General features: G+C 44.6%; 1 protein-coding gene across 4 annotated transcripts in view; it reads right to left on the reverse strand.

Annotated features, from left to right (window-relative positions):
- Positions 1 to 73: 73 nt before the first annotated feature.
- SLC26A6 (solute carrier family 26 member 6) overlaps positions 74 to 18,339 on the reverse strand; it is a 47,357-nt gene continuing 29,091 nt past the window's right edge. For all 4 annotated transcript variants that reach the window (XM_053301698.1, XM_053301699.1, XM_053301700.1 and 1 more), the window contains 11 exons: positions 18,258 to 18,335; positions 17,284 to 17,379; positions 15,321 to 15,427; positions 11,944 to 12,013; positions 10,862 to 10,954; positions 8,860 to 8,952; positions 6,190 to 6,276; positions 4,885 to 5,109; positions 3,740 to 3,794; positions 2,908 to 3,044; positions 74 to 1,105 (listed from right to left, as the gene is read on the reverse strand). In XM_053301698.1, the coding sequence (XP_053157673.1) occupies positions 1,082 to 1,105; positions 2,908 to 3,044; positions 3,740 to 3,794; positions 4,885 to 5,109; positions 6,190 to 6,276; positions 8,860 to 8,952; positions 10,862 to 10,954; positions 11,944 to 12,013; positions 15,321 to 15,427; positions 17,284 to 17,379; positions 18,258 to 18,335 (1,065 nt within the window). In that variant the 3' untranslated portion in view covers positions 74 to 1,081. The remainder of the gene's footprint in view (positions 1,106 to 2,907; positions 3,045 to 3,739; positions 3,795 to 4,884; positions 5,110 to 6,189; positions 6,277 to 8,859; positions 8,953 to 10,861; positions 10,955 to 11,943; positions 12,014 to 15,320; positions 15,428 to 17,283; positions 17,380 to 18,257; positions 18,336 to 18,339) is intronic.

Raw genomic sequence — 18,339 nt, forward strand, 5'->3', positions numbered from 1 at the left:
CTAGCAATAAAAATATGAAATGGAATCTCATTTCTTAGAATTTTCCCAACTCAAAATCTGTACATATTTACAGTTCTCTGAACCTCAAGGTTTTATTCCACATTCACTGACAATGAAGCTTGGTAGAGTTTAGAAAAAAGTACAATTACCCTCAAAATAAACAAAATAATATATATATCCAATATATTTTCTGTCTATTTCATTTGTTCATCGCACATTGCTAAATGTACACATCTTGCAAGGCTGGTAACAATTTCTGACATATACATATTCCACCCACCTGAAACCAAATCAAAATGTTTGATCAGCATGTCCATTTATTTAATGGGACTCTCACTCATGAAACTTTTCTAGGTACAGACTTCCATCCATTTATCACCTGAATACATCTCTCATTTTTCAGAAACAATAATAGGCAGCTTGGTATTTACAATATTTAAATGACAGCCCAGTTTGTACTTTTTGTGAAGCAGTTTGGTAACTGACGTTATGCAAGTTCAGTGCAGACAGGCATGGATTCAGAATTCATGGTATAATCATGTTATCTAACATGAGATGTTTAAAAATTCTGCTCCTGAAGAGGAGTAAATGGTGAGCAGATGAGCCCAAAACATCTGGTTTTTCTGCCTGACAGGCCCTTTCGTGCAGGCAGAAGATACTGATCTCTTCCCAATCAAGTAGGAGGATTGAGTGGATAATCCATATCTTTTGTAATTTTGACCCCAGAAGAGCAACCCCAGCAACAAATCTGATACTGCCAGTAGTCAAATGATTTTTTCCTTGGACAGGAATTGTGGTGCTTGAAGTGGATCCACTGCACTAGAAGATCCTGTGTCCCCTAACATGAAACAGATCTGCAGTGATATCTTCACAGTTTCTTCCAGGTTTAAAGATGATTCTCAAGGAAAAGGCATCTCATTTTATCAAGCAGTCGATAGCTGGAATCAGTTTCTTCAGTGATGAATCCCACATCACCAACCACTTTTATCAACAAAAAAAGAAGTTCAACCAGTCATCTGAAAATGTGCTGGAGGGTCTTCTGCTCCTCTGCAAGAAACTAAGGAGCATAGGAATTCACTGGTTACAGACTAGTGTTGTGGTTGACCTGTGAAGACAAAGAATAATGATATGTGCTTTGGTTTCTCCCAAGAGCTCACATTAATCCCACCTACTGTTTAGTTTCCTGTCCAACACCCTAGGTACTCATATCTCTAACCCCATAGAGATTCCTTCAGAGTCTGTTCATTGGTAGGCTTCTACATATCCCTTGAAGAAGCCTCTAAAACCCACCCAAGGTGCACCTCTTGTATAAACCATGAGATTTATTTATTCATTCATTATATTTCTATACTGCTCTTCCAAAAATGGCTAAGGGCAGTTTACACAGAGAAATAATATATAAATAAGATGGAACCTTGTCCCCAAAGGGCTCACAATCTAAAAAGAAACATAAGATAGACACCAGTCACAGTCGCTGGAGGTACTGTGCTGGGGGTGGATAGGGCCAGTTACTCTCCTCCTGCTAAATAAAGAGAATCACCACATTTCAAAATCGGTTTTAATATTTTAACCTGGTTTTAGGGTTTTTAATTACTGCGATTGTTTAATTGTCATTTTAAAATGTTCTTAATTGTTAATTGTTGTTATATTGTTTTTTAATTTTTGTTTTAGCTCTTTACTGTTTTAATGGCTTGTTTTAATTGTAAACCGCCCTGAGCCATTTTGGAAGGGCGGTATAAAAATAAATAAAATAAAATAAAATAAAAATAGAAGGTGCCTCTTTGCCCAGACAGCAGCATACAGACAGCAGCATCCTCCCTAGAGCCTGGTTCAGGTGATATGTCTGACTGACTGGCCCTGCCTACACCCAGTAAGAGACATGAGTATGCATGTCCCGCTTTCCCCTTCCCAACGCACTATTCTGTTTACAATAAAATATATAATCTAAATAGTGTGTGGGGGATGGTTCAGATTAGTCCCCACCCCACACATGGCGCACTGGGAGGGGGAGGTGCACATTCGCATCCCTTGTCACAGAGAAAGCGAGGCTGGCCAGACGTATCATCTGAACTGACCCTGTGTAGATCACATGCTCAGTTGCTTCCTACATGGGAAAAAAGAAAGAAAGAAAGCCAGAAATGCCAGTGATCTGTATGACTGCATAGGTATTAGCAGAGTAATCTTTACAAGAACCCAGTAAGGTAGGTCGTTATTGTTAGCCCCACATTTTTATTTTTATTTATTTTTTCAATGTATACTCCACCTTTCACATAGCCCCAAGGGAGCCAATATAAAACCTTTAAAAAAACTAAAATTCACAAAGATCATGTAACACAAAACCAGATCAGAGGGCAATAAAATACCAATGCAGTATTGACAATATGATCTACAGAGACTCCCACAGGGTAACTATTAAAAGCCTGGCAGAACAGGTGAGTTTTTTGAAAACTGGGAAGGGCATTTCAACATCCCCCCGCCCCCGTAAGAGGGAGTTCCAGACTCTGGGGACCACCATTAGAAAGAAAGTCCTTGTCCTGTGTGCACGCTAATCAAGCCTTGGTCAGTGACAGTACATGGAGCAGACCTCATCCAGAGGTCCTCAATGACTGGGCTGGGTCACCTTGCAGTATTACAAATGGAGGTAGACCTTGAGGCTGAGAAATAGTGGTTTGCCTAAAGCACACCTAGTTGGCAGAGGCAACATATGCAATGGGAACTTCCCTCCATGTAATGAGGCTGTATAGTACCTGTGACTGAATAGAGGTACAGAGCTAGTTAGGGAAGAACAAGAGTCAAATAGCGTGGTTTAAAGAGCTTGGAGGATACTTCCACATATACCTATGAACCCAGTGAGCTTATCCAGGAATTTTGCTTCCCATCAACTCAGCAAAAAGGTTGACTGCTTACTTTGACAGTTTGCAGCAAGTTCTCTCCCCGGTTCCTGGTGACATAAGTAACAGCATCGTGCATGGTTGCAAAAAGATGGTGCTTAGTGATGGTTTCACTGAAGAAGTTGCCTCGTTCCAACTGAGTAATGACAGAAGCTGTGGAGAGAACAAGGCATAGTCATGTGTAGGTATACTTTGCAGTTCTGGCTGACGTGACCATCTTGAGCTGCCACCATGTGAACCATACAATGAGGGCCTCCCGTTAATTTATCACTGCTTTTCTCCGAGCCAATAATGTAGGAATCTCCTGGCTGGATCAGCTCAAGGGCTTATCTAGTCCAGCATTCCAACTCCCCACAAATTAGGTATGAAGGCAATAGCCACCAGAGAGATTGGATTCTCTGCTTCACTAAGTGATGGCAAAAATGTCCACACAGGCATCCACAAATGTCCATGGTTCAAGATGCGGTAGACCAGAACTGAATCTAGAGGACTCTCAGTGATATACATGGACACACCTTAACAGTGAGAAGATTCAGGCTTAAGCTTCAAACAGCTTTAGTATAAACAAGTGAGCCACCCATGGTCTTTAATGGGATTTTTTTTCCCCATTGACATCTAGGCTTGATTTGGACCATGTACCATTGCACCTGAATCACTGACTTCATGGGCCATTAACAGTATGTTTTAAATCAACTCTGATAAAATAATGCCACTAGGGGCAGTAAAAACTGGGCACCTGGGACCTAAAGACAGAAAAACAAGGAGTCAGTCATACAAGGTACATTTTCTTTCAGGTTATGGCTCATTTACTGCATCTGAACTGAACAGGAAGTCCCAGGCTTCCTTACCATGACAACCAACGAGAAAAACATCCACTTCAATCTCCTGGAAATCTTTGAATATCTGCCGGAGACAACAAACAGATAGCCAAGTTGAGAAGCTCTGTAGAAATGAAGAGACTGTACTGGCATCCTGCCAAAGCAGGCCAGCATAGGAAAGATACTTGGAAGCTGCTCCACAAAGTTAAGATTATTCTCATGGATCTCTCTGCCCTAAGTGTTCTTTAACCCCAGTGAATTAGCTGGGTAGCAATACCAAATGGGTAATGTATGGCAAGCAAGATTTCTACCTAAGAAAAACTGAGAAAATGGGGTGCCTCTCTTACATTTGACCATAATGGATCAATGACATAGTGAAGCTTTTCACACACACACACACACACACACACACACACACACACACACACACACACACACACCCAGGCTAAGGAAGCCCAGCATGGTTTTCAGTGCAAGTGTGTACCGCCAGGAGCCACACGGTAGTGGCACAGCAGCAAGCCCAATTAGGGAGCCTGCCGCTTAGCCTCAGTTTTGGGTGCAACGGTGCCGAAAAAGTGGGCTAAATGCTCATGTGTCATTGCTGGGCGGCTTCATGTGGCACCTACACACAAGTAGCCTCCTGGCTGGCGTTGGAAAGCACTCATGTGGTGCATTATGGAAACTCCAGGGGCCTCCTGGCCCCCAAAGCTCCCTATTCCCTCCCTGCTACCGGCAGAAGCCAGCAATCGTCTGGGCGGCCGATCTGGCCACCCAGCAACATGGATGGGATTGTCCGATGAGGGGGGATGGTAAGCTTTTCACTGCTTTCTCCCCTTTCCCCATCCGAGCTAATTCTCATGGGAATGGGCTCAGTAAATGCCAATCATGTCTACTACAAATGTGAGAAGAGAAGGAAACTGGACAGATGAAAGGGGCCAATGGAAGGTTCAATGGGACAGGTGAGCCGTTCCGTGAGGTCACAGTCACATGTGACGAAGACTTTTCTTGAAGAGCTCCTTCACCTAGCAGCAGCAGCAGCAGCAGCGAAAATGAGCTCTGGACATCTGAAAGTTCCCCCTTCCTAGATCTTCTCCTTGTGCAATAGATCTGCCCTTTGGATTTGGTTTCATGCAAAACAACTCTTATGCATGGTTTTCTTCCCATTTGTCCCTCACATTTTTTAAGGTCTTTAAACACACGGTGTCCACAAAGTTGACAGGACCAAGGTCCAGTATGAGTGAGTGAAGAGGAGGCTTTTCAAGTCCCAAAGACTCCAGGCTGGGATTGCAAGAAGATGGTGGTTGGATGTCGATTTGGGGGCCCAAATCGTTCACACAGCCATTGCTTTCAGTCATTGTTGTGTCACACTCTTTGCAGTCATCCCCTGGTTCCCCTGGTTCCTGTGAGAAAGGAAGAATGTAGTCATGCACATGTCTGGTCAGCTTTCCCACATTGTCTCTGCACATAAGATGTCCCAGGAGAAGTACAGAGGGCTGGAGTGCCGGCACAGTTCATTTGGAAATGGGGACCTGCTGCACCTTCTGTTCTCCTATCAACCTATAATACGTTGGGTCCTCACATTCTAACTTGGAATCCACTGCTTGCTCCTCAGAGGAACAACACATTGGCTTGGTGAAGAGATGTGCAAGTTGTCCCTGCCGTGGAAGCATGCCTGCTTCCTCACTGGAGGAGATGCATGAAATAAGGTGGAGAACAGGGAGGAGCTAAAAGTCCAAGTCAGCTGTGTATTCTCTCAGGTATAACTATATCTTTGTGATCATTTCATCAATGGTACACAGGTCTTGAGATAACTCTAGTCAAAGATGGCCCAGTACATTTTAATGCCTGAGGCAGAATGTCCCTGTTGGTAAAAAATATGGTTTAAACACCACCATCATGTTGGGGAATTTACTCAGGTATATGATTGTGCTAAATGACCTGGAGGCAAGTCTCACGATCAGCGAGACTTGCCTGAATGGGGCTTGCAGGGAGAGTGGGCTTAGCCCGCTCTCCCCGCAGACTATCATTCCTGCAGCCCTGGGCAGCCGGATTGGCTGCCCACACAACTGCTGGCTCCGTCACAGAACTGACAGGGGCTGCGGGGATCTGGGGCCGCGTGGCCCCCAGAAGTTCCAGGATGCCCCGCGCAAGTGCGCGGGGCATCCTGGAGAGACCCCCAGGGCTGGGAGGCTTGTTTCAGCCTCCCGGCGGGGGTCTCCTCATGTGTTGCCGTGGCGCGGAGCCATGGCATGGCAATCCATGATCAGGACGAGGAGTTTAATGGAGAGCTGGCTCCGTTAACCTCAGCTAAGGGGAGGGGTACTTTGGGAGGTTAGCTGCCGGGAGCCGCACGGCTCCTGTGGCAGCAGACAATCGGCAAAAAGCGGGCTGGGCTCCCTTAGCCCGCTTTTTGCCGATCGTGAGAATCTCCTCCTGGTGATGTTCACTGCAGCTTTAAAAGAATCCAGAGTGATAAATACCTGTGACTTTGTCTCCATATCAATACCCACAAATCCAAAGTTCTTGTTCCCAGTGTCACATGTCCTTTTGGCCCCAGAAGCCATTTTCTGTTACCAAAACAAAGGGAGGATACAAGTAAAAATGATCCCACAGCCACAATACTTGTTGCTCCATATGACATCTGGAGAATCCCAGAAAGGAATTTTGGAACAGAAGAGCAGAGAAACAGAAGTTATCTGACTTGAGTGTACATGTGAGGCATCAAATCTTGTGTCCTTTGGCTGGTCTAAAAACATTGCTTTAAAGAGGGTTTTCATACATGATGCTAACAAGAACATTTTCATTTTCTCACCTGCAAAATGTGGATGTGGGCCAGCATGGGAATCAATAGCTTACTGTACACAAATTCAGAAAATGTATGCAAGATGGCAACTGTGACAGGTGGGTAGATTCTTATTTAGAACTATAAATAAAGATTCTACCATCACCTCCTGATTTCTTATCACAAAACTGGCTCCATTGACTCTTATGCTGTAGTCATTCAAAGTATACATACAGTAAACAGTCTGGAACTTTACTATTTATTTTCATAGGGAAGGAATGAGGAGAAATCAGACAATATAAGCCCATGCAGACTTGTAGGTATGGAAGCATGGACTGGGATCACACCCGCTGCACCTGACCTCCATGTGTTCAGACTCTGATCTGTACGCAGGCCTGTAGCCAGACTCAAAATTTGGGAGGCGGGATTGCAGAAGTCGGGGGAGGCAGGTTATAAAATGTTCAGTGAAAACAGTAAGTGAGGCTGGGGAGGAAAGAGAATTTTTTGGTGTGGCAGGTATACACCATGCCACCAGCTGGCTATGGGCCTGTGTAGAGTAGGGGTGTGCACAAAACCGGCTTGGCCTGTTTGGTTCGAATTTGAACCAGCTTCGAACCAGGGTGGGTAGCTTTTATTTTGGTTTTGCTTGGAACACCCCCCCACCCCAGTTTGGTTCAAATTTGAACCGGTTCTAAAAGGTTCTACATAGGGTATAATAGGAACTTGAACTGGCCCATTATTCCCTTTATGGAACACCTAGGGGTACAAAACTGGGAAGAGTGGTAGGCACCCAGGGGGCCCCCATTACCCACCAAAACCGAAAGCAATCAGACACTCCTGTGATTATTAATGAATTTTTGAAGGATTCCCCCCCCCCAGTTTTTGCATTTCTCCCATAGGTAATAATGGGGATTTGATGATGCCACATTCCCCCCCTTTGGGGGTGCCTGGGAATTGGGTCAGGGGGCACGGCAGGTTGTGCCAGAACTCCCCCCACCGGCAGCTCCAAGTCTGTGGGGTTCACAGGGGTTTTTTTCAGGAAATTTTTTGTTCTGGCCTCTCTTAATAGTCTATCTCAGAGTGGGTTCTCTGGTTTGTATATAATATTATGAAAAGCTCTTCAGAAGGGCTGCCTGGGGGGAGTTCTGGCACAACCTGATGTGCCAGCAGACCCACTTTGAGGTGCCTAGGCACTCCCCCAAAGTGGGGAAATGGACCAGATGGGCCATCTCAAACCCCCATTGTTCCCTATGGGAGAAATGGAAAAAAAATGCAATTACAGAGGCTCTCCCCATATAAGTAGAACAGTGAGAGTGACCTTAATTGCTGTGAACTCAGAGTTCACAGCAATTAAGGTCACACACAGTTCTACTTATGACTGGAGAGAGATTCCTATGTATTGCAATAAAAGGAAAAAAATTCTTTTAAAAATTATTTAAAAAACCATAAATCCTACAAACTTGGGGTTGCATGGCAGGAGTTCAGGCCATACCTGCCATGCCCCCAGTCCCACTTTGGGGTGCCCTGGCACCCCCCAAAGGTGGGGAATGAGGCATCCTCAAATCCCCATATTCCCTATGGGAAAAATGCAAAAATTGAAAAAATCTTCAGAAAATCATTAATAATCACAGGAGTGTCCGATTGCTTTGGCATTTGGTGTATGGTAAGCACCCCTGGGTGCCTGACACACATCCCAGTTTTGTGCCCCTAGGTACTCCACATATGGAATAATGGGCTGGTTCAAGTCCCCATTATACCCTATGAGAAAAATAATTTTAAAAAAATAAAAAAAGCATTAAAAATCATACACGTGTCTGATTGCCTTGGGGTTTAGTTGGTAGTTGGCACCCACAAGTGCCTATCACTCAACCCAGTTTTGGAGGCTCAAAACAGTTCAAACCGGTTCAAATAGAACTAGGCTCTGGTTCTAACTTGGACCGGCATTGCCAATTCAATGCCCTGTTTGGTTTGAGTTCGAACCTTCAAACTGAACCGGTTTGAATTTGAACCAGTTCAAATTTGAACCTGTTTGCACATCTCTAGTGTAGAGGCACGCACAAGCCAATGAGTGCAGCAGGCTCTAAACACGCAGTCCATACTTTGCCAAAACAGAGGATACACACTGAAAGTACAGAGCTGGGAGGTCCCTGTGCCGATGAGATCTCTGATGTTTGAAGACTGGAATGGCAAGGGAGTTGGCCCAGTGGGCATGATCTCTCCCCCCGCCCCCACACGCATATATACTAAGGCTCCATAGACAGAATATCTGCACAGGGCTTATATAAACAGAGGGATAAAAAGAATGAAGACAGAAACACACACAAACGTTTAGAATTCAGAAGAAAATCTGCAAGACAGAAGAGCAGACCTTTGCCTTCTTGGCTTCTTTCTTGTCATGCTTTTGCTTCTTTTTTAAGGCTTTCTTTTTCTTCTCTATGAGGCGGTCCACATCAAAACCACACTGCAAATGAGACAGATACTTATTCTCCAGAAGCTGTTGACTTTAAGGAACCGCTACTTGTTTCCTTCTCATGTGCAACATGAGAGCCAATGCGGTGTAGTGGTTAGAGTGCTGGACTAGGACCAGGGAGACCTGAGTTCAAATCCCCATTCAGCCATGAGACTTGCTGGGTGACTCTGGGCCAGTCACTTCTCTCTCAGTCTAACCTATTTCACAGGGTTGTTGTGAGGAGAAACTTAAGTATGTAGTACACCACTCTGGGCTCCTTGGAGGAAGGTCGGGATAGAAAATGTAATAATAAATAAATAAATAAATAAATAAATGTATTAAGATACCAAGAGCCATAATCTATAGGCCTTTAACTCAGAGCTAGCTCAACTGATTGACAAACCATAATTTGTGGGGTCATGAAACCGCCAAAGCCTGCTGAGCCCATGAGGCCCTGTGGCCTCTCTTCTCTCCCCACAACTCATGTGTCCAGAGAGTCCACAGCTCTCACTGCAGCTCATCCAAAAGGCAGGGACTGCTATTTAAACAAAGCAGGACTGAAATGTCATAGCTAGTAGTAAATAGTAAGGATATTTACAGCATATACCGCTTTTCAACCAAAGTTCTCAAAGCAGTTTACATCGAAAAATAAATACATAAATAAGATGGTCTCCTGTCCCCAAAGGGCTCAGATAACGGGAGGATAAAGCGCCCAGACTCAGAAGGCTTTGGGTCATGTTCTTCACCTAGCAAGCCACAGGCTGTTGGGTCATCTAACCTGGCCCTCTGTTACCTTTGTTTTAAAGAAATGTGATCTCAAGAAATATGAACAGAAAGGCCTTGCAACAAGAGCACCAGAATTAAAGGTCAGGAGATTTGGGGTCATAACATTGTTGTCTTTTTCATATATGTTACACTGTGTGGGAGATCAGTGACTGGGTGTGCCAATATTTCTGTGTTTACCTTAGAGCAGCAACAGGGGACTCTGCATCTGATCAGAGCACCGTGCTGGGGAAAGTGGGTGTGAGTGAAACTTTCCCCCCTGTGATATTTTCCCAACCTAAATGTCCTCCACAAAACTGCTGTTAGCCCTATAAGAGAAAGTATGGGGTGGAACTAACAGCAGCTTTAGCAGGGAGTACTTTAGATCAGGAAAAATGGCAAAGAGAGACAATGTTAAACAGCAGCTTCCCTAACACCATGTCTCTGATCAAATCCAGAGCCTCCTAGCACTGCTTTAAAGCAACTTAAAAAATAAATCGGGAAATCCAGTCATAGATCCTGGGCAACTCTTTTGCTCAAAAGCATGCTCAAAAGTAGGCCTGTGCCTCAGTCCCTCTCAAATGCAAACTCACACTTTCCATCCAAGAAGGAGTGGTGAGGAAAAGCTCATTAAAGGTACTGTGGGGATGGGGATGATGTTGCTTCCCAGCCTTGAATACTGGAAAACCATGTTGCAGGGAGAGCAATGCCGGAGTTGTCCGTCTGTTCCTTCCAGCTAGAATAAAGCTCAACACCATATTATGGCCAATTGATAAAAAACCATACCACGAGAAGTGCTCATAGGATGAGAAGAGATGGAAGTGCTCTTGGCGGGTCCCTGCTCAGTGCTGGAAACAGCTGCAGCACCCCTGCACAGACAGCCATCCAGCCTCTGCTGGAGAGCCCACCAGTGTGTGGAGCAAACTGTGCCAAAGGTGAACAATTCTGCCATTAGGAAATTCCTCCCAATAGCTACCCCGAATCTGATAATTTCAACCTATTGGCTCTCATGAGCAACAGAGAAGAAGTCCATTTCCTCTCCTATAGGTATTTATCTATCATATCTTCCGTTAGTCTCCTCTCCTCCTGGTGAAATGCAGCCAGCTTCTTCAACCATTCCTCACAGGACTTGTGCTAGAGACTTCTGAACCTTCTTTACCTGCTTCTTTAGGGCCTCTGTATACATGGCAGCATTAGCAAAATAGACTGTAGCAGAGGAGTGGAAAATCTTCACACCTGGGATCTCCTCAGCCTGGAAACAAAACACACGGAGGAGTGAATGTAGTGTAGTGGACAAACTGTTGGACTTTAACCCAAATTCAAATTCCTGCTCAAATATTAAGCCTACTAGGTGGCTGTGGGCAAGTCACTTTTATTCAGTCTAACTTATGCCATAAAGCTGTTGTGAAAATACAATGGAGCAGGTGGGGGGGGTGTAACTCTACAAACGGTACTCTAAGCTCCTTGAAGGGAGTGTGGGACACAAGAAATAAATAAGAAGAGACTTTGAGAGGACACCTATGGTATAATAGGGATGTTCAAAACATTTCAATGTCAAAATGGGCCATTTAGAGTGTTTCAGGCTTGAAACAAAGCACCCTTTAAACAAGATGTTTAAGGTAGGACCCTATGGGGGTTTTGAGGAAAAGTTAGAAATTTCTTTAAAACCACCCACTTGCCCATTTCTTTTGTGGGTTGGGTAGTAGGTAGCACCAATCATGATCTACCATCCAACCCACTTTGCTGTCCCTGGGAGCTACCCATGGGGAACAATGGGGTGTTAATTTTCCACTATGGCTGAAAAACTAAAAATGTTTCAGGTTTTGTTCTGTCAAAAGACCCGGGTTGACTACTGTTTGGATGAAATGTTTTGGCCGTTTGCATTTTGTTTCAGGCTTAAAACAAAAATGCAAAATCTGTTTCATGCAGATCCCTATTGTATAAGGGCCATTAGTTGTGTGGCTGGGAATCTGGGTTATACAGTATTTGAAGGAATAGGTTGCCATTGAACAGAGGTTGTTCCATGTGAGATCTGGAAGAATGTGTTTTGGGAGAATAGAATCTTTTGCTTTTGGGGTCACTTCATTCCAGTTCTCCTTTAGTCACATACTCTTAGCTATATTTTGTTTGGCTCTGTAGGAGGCAAAGTACTTTAGTGTGCCAAACACCATCAATTGTAAAGAACATGCCTCATAGCTCCCCTGCAGCCATCTACCTCAGTCATTTTCACAACATACTTACCTTGTGATACTCAGCTACGTCTTTGTAAATGCCTGTTTTAGACACTTGTCCCAAGGTAGAATAATGGGGCCTTAGGGAAGATAGAGAAATAAAAGGGGTTAAAAACATTTGGCAATCCTTTTAGCAAGCATTTCATGACGTTGCTTTTAATTTGAGAGTAAAGAGGAGGTATCAAAAGCACATGAATGTTATTGATACTGTTAGTTGTACTTTCTTTACAGAATCAATTTGTCATTATTACAGTATTCTTGCTGACTGGATCTCCCAGGAGGCAAACACACTGACCAGGTGGGACAACCCTCTGGATGGTGTTCTTGATCCTCATAGCTTGCAATGAGGGAAGCAAGGACCTAACTCTAACCCATAAATATTTATACTCCTTGGTTACGGAAAATAACTGATCAGTCTTTAAGTTGGGTCACCTTTCCCCAACAGTCCTAGCCAGGCGTAAACCAAACAGAAGGGTGCACATCCTTCTTATAATGTTTTAAGTGGGATACAATGTACTGACCTTACCCTTATGTCTGTACACATTTTGATTTTTATTTATTGCACCAGGCAAAGAAGTATAGGTTGCCCTCGTTATTCACAGGGGTTCCTTTCTGGCCTACAACAATGGATAACAGAACCTTAAGTCAATGGGAATTGAGGGGTTAAGTTCCAGAGCCCAGGAAAATGACCAAAAGAATCACCAAAAAGACAGGGTAAAAGCTAGAGATGTGCTCAAAACGGATGTTGCATTTCAAGCTTGAAACAAAATGCAAAATGCTCAAAGTTTCATCAAAACAGCGGCTGAGTCAGCTGTTTCAATGAAACAAACTGGAAATGTTTTGAATGTTTTGGCCATAGGGAACAATGGGGAAACTCAAAACACCCCATTGTTTCCCTGGGTAGCTCCTAGGGACACCAAACCGGGTTGGGTGGTAGGGCACGATGGGTGCTAACCACAAAAGAAATGGGCAAGCAGGTGGTTTTTAACACATGCTTAACCTTTCCCCCAAACCCCCATAGGATACATTGCAACCTTGCCTTGAAACATACTGCAGATTAGAAGCACACAATAAAAGGGAATCTGTCCTTCCCAATCTTTTTTTCCAAACAGTGCAAAAATTGCCAAAAAAAGAATCACTGACCCAAAATCCACTGCCAGCACCACAGTAACATCATTGGCACAAGTTGCTCCCTCTCACACAATTATGATTCCTTACGTTCCTAGCATCGCAACAGCTGCCACAGCAGTACCCTTAGCAGCAAGCATAGCTGTAAGCTCAATTGGAGCAACTTCAGCTACATTTTGACTGAGTATACCTTGCAATGCAGATTGCAGAGCAGTTGCTCTCCCCCTGCTAACTGAGCAAAGAGGCACCTTTTAAAAGTGGTGATTCTCTTACATTTAGCAGGGGAAGAGCAAATGGCTCTATCCATCCCCAGCACAGCATCCTTCCAGTGGTTGTTGCTGGTGTCTATCTTATATTTCTTTTTTAGGTTATGATCCCTTTGTGGGACAGGAAGCCATTTTATTTATTTATATCTATGTAAACCGTTTGGGAGACTTTTGTTGAAAAGTGGTATATAAATATTCGTTGTCAACCACCAGAGCAGTGAGTGAATCACAAGTTAGTCTCAAGGTCAGACATGGAGCTCATCACAGCAATCACCAATAAATATTACACACACAGCTGCCACTGTCCATTTCTTGCCACAACACTATCTCACAAACCAAACCAAACCACAGCTCAAGGAAGAAATGGCTCCTGAAGGCTCCCAATAGCTCTCTAAGGATATCAAATGCTACCCAAAATGGCTTTTAGAAGCACCAAAACCTGTAAACATGCAGACCAAAGCACTCCACTATCCTCCTCCAAACGCCTCTCACAACCCATGAGCACGTGTAGCAAGGGCAGAACTGCGCTGCTGAAAAACATGGATATGCAAAGCCACATACTGCAGATAATGAGGTCAGGTATACATTGTCCAACCGCAGGTACACAAAACCGCAAGTGCTAAAACCGCAGATAATGAGGGCAACCTGTACATCACAAAGCTTTGATTTCAAACACAAGACACATGCCGTTTTTTAACTCACCAATATTGACAGTGGTCAAGCTGACAAATGGCCTATAACCACATGGAGGAGATTTTTCTTTGCTCCCATTCCCTCCAATATACAAGGGGCCTACCTACAACATAGCATTAGCATGGGTGTGATCACACTATAACACAAACAACATATGCTTACACACGTATTGGATATGCTATACATTACCATTTTCTCTCCACACACTTGATGATAATGAGCTGGGTGAATGGGCCTACATAAGGATAATACAATGCCATGGTTTATGTGTTGTCTGTTGAACCTTGACTATTAGATTCAGGCTCTATACAGATGTTGGTAATAACAGGATGATATATATAGCTCCATGGCAGGGCTCTTAATGCATGTCTGCTGTCGGGTTTCTTTTAGGCCAAAGAAAGAGAGAAAGATAAGGGGACTGTATTATATCAATTCACTATGCCTGAACACAACAGAGGACAGACCTTTTAATTAGACAGCGGAGAAAATACATATTCTTTGGTATTATATAGGCCCAGTGACAAAAGTCAGAGGATACTTTCCTTAAACCAATATGTCCTGTAAAAGAACAATCATATCTGGAGAGGTTAAGGATGAAACATCCACACGTGGAACTACTACTCATTGTGAAATGCTCCTGTGGAACACAGAAAGCTACCTTCTAAGGAGTCAGACCATTGGTCCACCTAGTTCATTATTGTCTACACTGACAGCACTTCTCTAAAAGTTTCAGACAGTGGTCTTTCCCTGCCCTACGTGGAGATACCAGGGATTGAACCTAGCACCTTCTGCATGCAAAAGCATGGGTTCTACTACTGAGCCATGGACCTTCATCCTCAGGAATAAAAAGGGTTAATAGTAGGCTTGCCTGAGACTAATAAATAATGCAAGTGTCAGACCCCACACACTACCACTACACTGCATAGTCCTTCAATGATTATTTTGCTGGGTTGCCTGCTCAGACCCTTTCCCCTAGTGCAGGGGTTTCTAATCTGAGGTACCCAGATCTTGGGGTACACATACACATCCCATCTTTCTCAGCTACATTGGTCTTCAGTGATCTGGGAACCTAAGGTTGGGGAAGCCCTGCCCTAGGAGATCTGGATCCCTGCATTTACACCAGTTCCAACAACTGGACGGAGAGCTCTGTTACTTCATGACCTGCAGAAGTTTGTCTCAAAAGATGTTATGGAGTGGAAGCAAGAAAGCTTCTTGCCTGCTTACACAGTTTTCACTGGCAAAGAGCAATTCCCAAGTCAACACTCTTTTTCTCACCTCTACAGCCAAAAGAAATACTCACATCTGAGTCCGGAAGATGACTGTGAGAAGTGAAAAGGCTACAGCCACTCCCAATCCCATGTCAAGGTTCAACAAAATGGTAGCAACAAAGGTTACAATCCAGATCAGCTGGGGGAAAAAATAAACAGAGAAGGCATAAGTAGGATTCCCACCAAACATCCAAAACATCTTGATATTCAGCAGCAAAATGTGTGTGGGGGGGGACTTACTGAATTATGCTGCAGGGCAGTCTTGATCTAGACTAGTCCTCTGTTGTGCCAGACTACATGAGGCTTGCCCAGAAGTCTCTCACCCTTGTGTGTGCCGATGCTGCCATCACACAAGCCAGGACTTAAAAGCATGCACTGCAGATGGCATGGCACAGACTGGATTCTCTCTGCACCAGCTACCACCCCATGGAGTCATCCAGGGGGCAGGGAAGACCTGATTCAAATCTTGCAGGCTAGAACAGATGTTGAGGCCCTGGGGGTTCTCAAGTATGCATAGGATCATGTGATCCAGGTTGTGCTCCTCATGGGAACTACAGTTCACATGATGCTACATGTCTCATGACACTGGATGTACCATTCATGCATGACAGCATTCCAGACTTTTTGCAGGTCTTGGCCCTGATAGCATGAGCTGTGGAGGCAGTAGCAAGTACAGCAGACCCTCCAACATTTCATGGCAGAGAACAGGGATGCTCTTGTACACAGGTGCACAGCCCTAGTCTCACACTAAGGATCATCCCCACCACACCTTACACAGTGATGAAGGTTCTTCTCTGCCTGTTGTATACTGTATTCATTTTCTCTGCAATAGCCTAGTGTGTACAGCTTCTGAAACGAGAGGGGCTAGTAAACTAACCACAGCCATCTTTTAACTTCAGGGTCTTTAATATCACAATGGATCTGGCTGTAATAGAATAGCTACAACTCAAACATCCCAGAAACATTTACTATCTTGACAGGTTGCGTGAGACTGCCCAGGCTGGGGTGGCTGGTGGTGGGGTGCAGTGGGGAGAGCCTTCAGCGGAAAGAAGAAGCCAAGCGCAGTGCCACACCATGGGCTTATCTGCTAATGAATGGGCATCCAGTGAAGATGCCAATCCCAGCTGGGCCATGGTACCTCAGGTATCACTGCACCTGCGGCTGGTGGGCGGGACCCAGCCTAAGCCCCTCCCCTTTCACTAAGACATGGGTTGGGAGAGGAAGTGAGGAGGAGAAGGATCTGGAGCCTGGATGGTACTGTCTGCCAGAAAACAGTCCAACAAGGCAGCAGAAGACTGCCTGGGGGAGACGGGCATTCACTATAGCTGCAAGACTGGTGATGCTGAGAAGCATCTCCATAGCTGCCAATGAAGAAACTCTCCCCAAGAGGCAAGACAGGGACACACTGAGGACAAGAATTTACCAGGGATGGGTACCAGAAAACAGGGGCTGTCTCTGACAAATGAGACCACTGGGGAGTATGGCTTGAAGGCCACTAGGCAGTAGGTCACACCAACTAGTCACCAAAGAGTGTCAGGTGCAGCAGGAAAACCAGACTTTGGAATTACAAATCAGACAGCAGAATCTGAAACAAATGTTTCTGTAAATGCATATTATTTGCCTGGCAGAACTGTAGGAATTATATTTGAATGATCCCTTGTGGTGTGTGTGTGTGTTTTTAACTTCCTCACACTTAGAAAATTTGCATGTCTGGGAAAGAGGTCTTAGTATCTAGCCTCTTCTCTGTTGCTCTAGTGTTCTGTGTGTGGTGATTCAGTTTCCTTGGGGATGAATTCAAGTATGCAATTCCTGCCAGTTTTGGTTGGTGAATATGTGTTTGGTTCCACGGGAATATTTTTCCAGATGCCTGTTGGTCATCTGCTTTTCTATTCTGCAGTCTAGCAAGAATGGCACCATAAGATTCTGTTGATCATATAATGGAGCTCAGAACAGGGCCACAGTGATTAATTAGGCTATGCGGATTCTCTTCCTTACCAGGTCAATAAAGTTGGATCTCCAAAGTGTACGAATATCATTAAACTGCTTGAACATGCCCTTCAAGTTGACAATAATGATGGCAGCCAAGATGGCCTAGAAAAGAAATGGCAAAGCTACAAAGATTTAGAGAGCAGGCAATTCTCACAACATCCCACCCACAAGAAAACCATCATTTCAAAGAAGGCCTTTGATCCAATAGTGTGCAATCCTAAAAGAGATATATGGCCATCGGTCCCTGTGGTTAACACACATTATCCCCAATATTATATGGGTGGGTCCTGATGATGGCCTGTAAGTACTTTTCAAGTAGGAAGGAGGGGAACTGGGAGGCTGGGTGGAGTGAGTATGTGCTCCCGTTTGACTTGCTGTGTGAAGCTGTCAACGTACCCGGTTACTCACTTGCATCATAGTTTTCACCAACTTCAAGCCAACATCTGTATCCAGGATTTGGCTTGACCAAGTCAGTAAGAACTAAGGTGGAAGTGAGTAACTGGGCACCTCGGTGGCTTCACACAACATGCCTAATGGGAGTGCATGCTCCCCGAGCCCTCAGGTTTCTGTCCTTCCAACTTGGTTAAGTACTTATAGGTTGTTGTTGTGTTGGAGGTGCAGCTCCTCATGACACAGACTCTTAGCACCAGCCACCCTATTGACCACTAGGGGCACTAGAGATAGTGAGCAAGGGAATCCCCTTTCTTGACTACCCTTGCTCTTCTCTTCCTCCCCTTTTCTTAGGCTGATAGTCTCAGGTTTCATTCTCTCACCTGGAGAGAGAGAGAGAGAGAGAGAGATATCCTTCTTCTCCCTTCCTGTGTGTAGCTAGCAGTGCCTAATATCTTGCAACTCAGTACAGGGCCTTGACCTGTACTTGAAAACCACTGCTATAAAAGCTCCAGAGAACCATCATGAATCCTTCCAACAAATGGAAGGAGGAGATCAAGCAGGAGGAAGTGGCAGGATTTTGAACTTACTTTGGGAAGTTGACGGAAAAGCTCCCCAATCTTCAAGATGGTGACTAGGATGATGAGGGAGGAAACCACCCCAGCCACCTGT

Source organism: Hemicordylus capensis, chromosome 2 (genome assembly GCF_027244095.1).
Source record: "Hemicordylus capensis ecotype Gifberg chromosome 2, rHemCap1.1.pri, whole genome shotgun sequence".
NCBI classification, from domain to species: Eukaryota; Metazoa; Chordata; class Lepidosauria; order Squamata; family Cordylidae; genus Hemicordylus; species Hemicordylus capensis.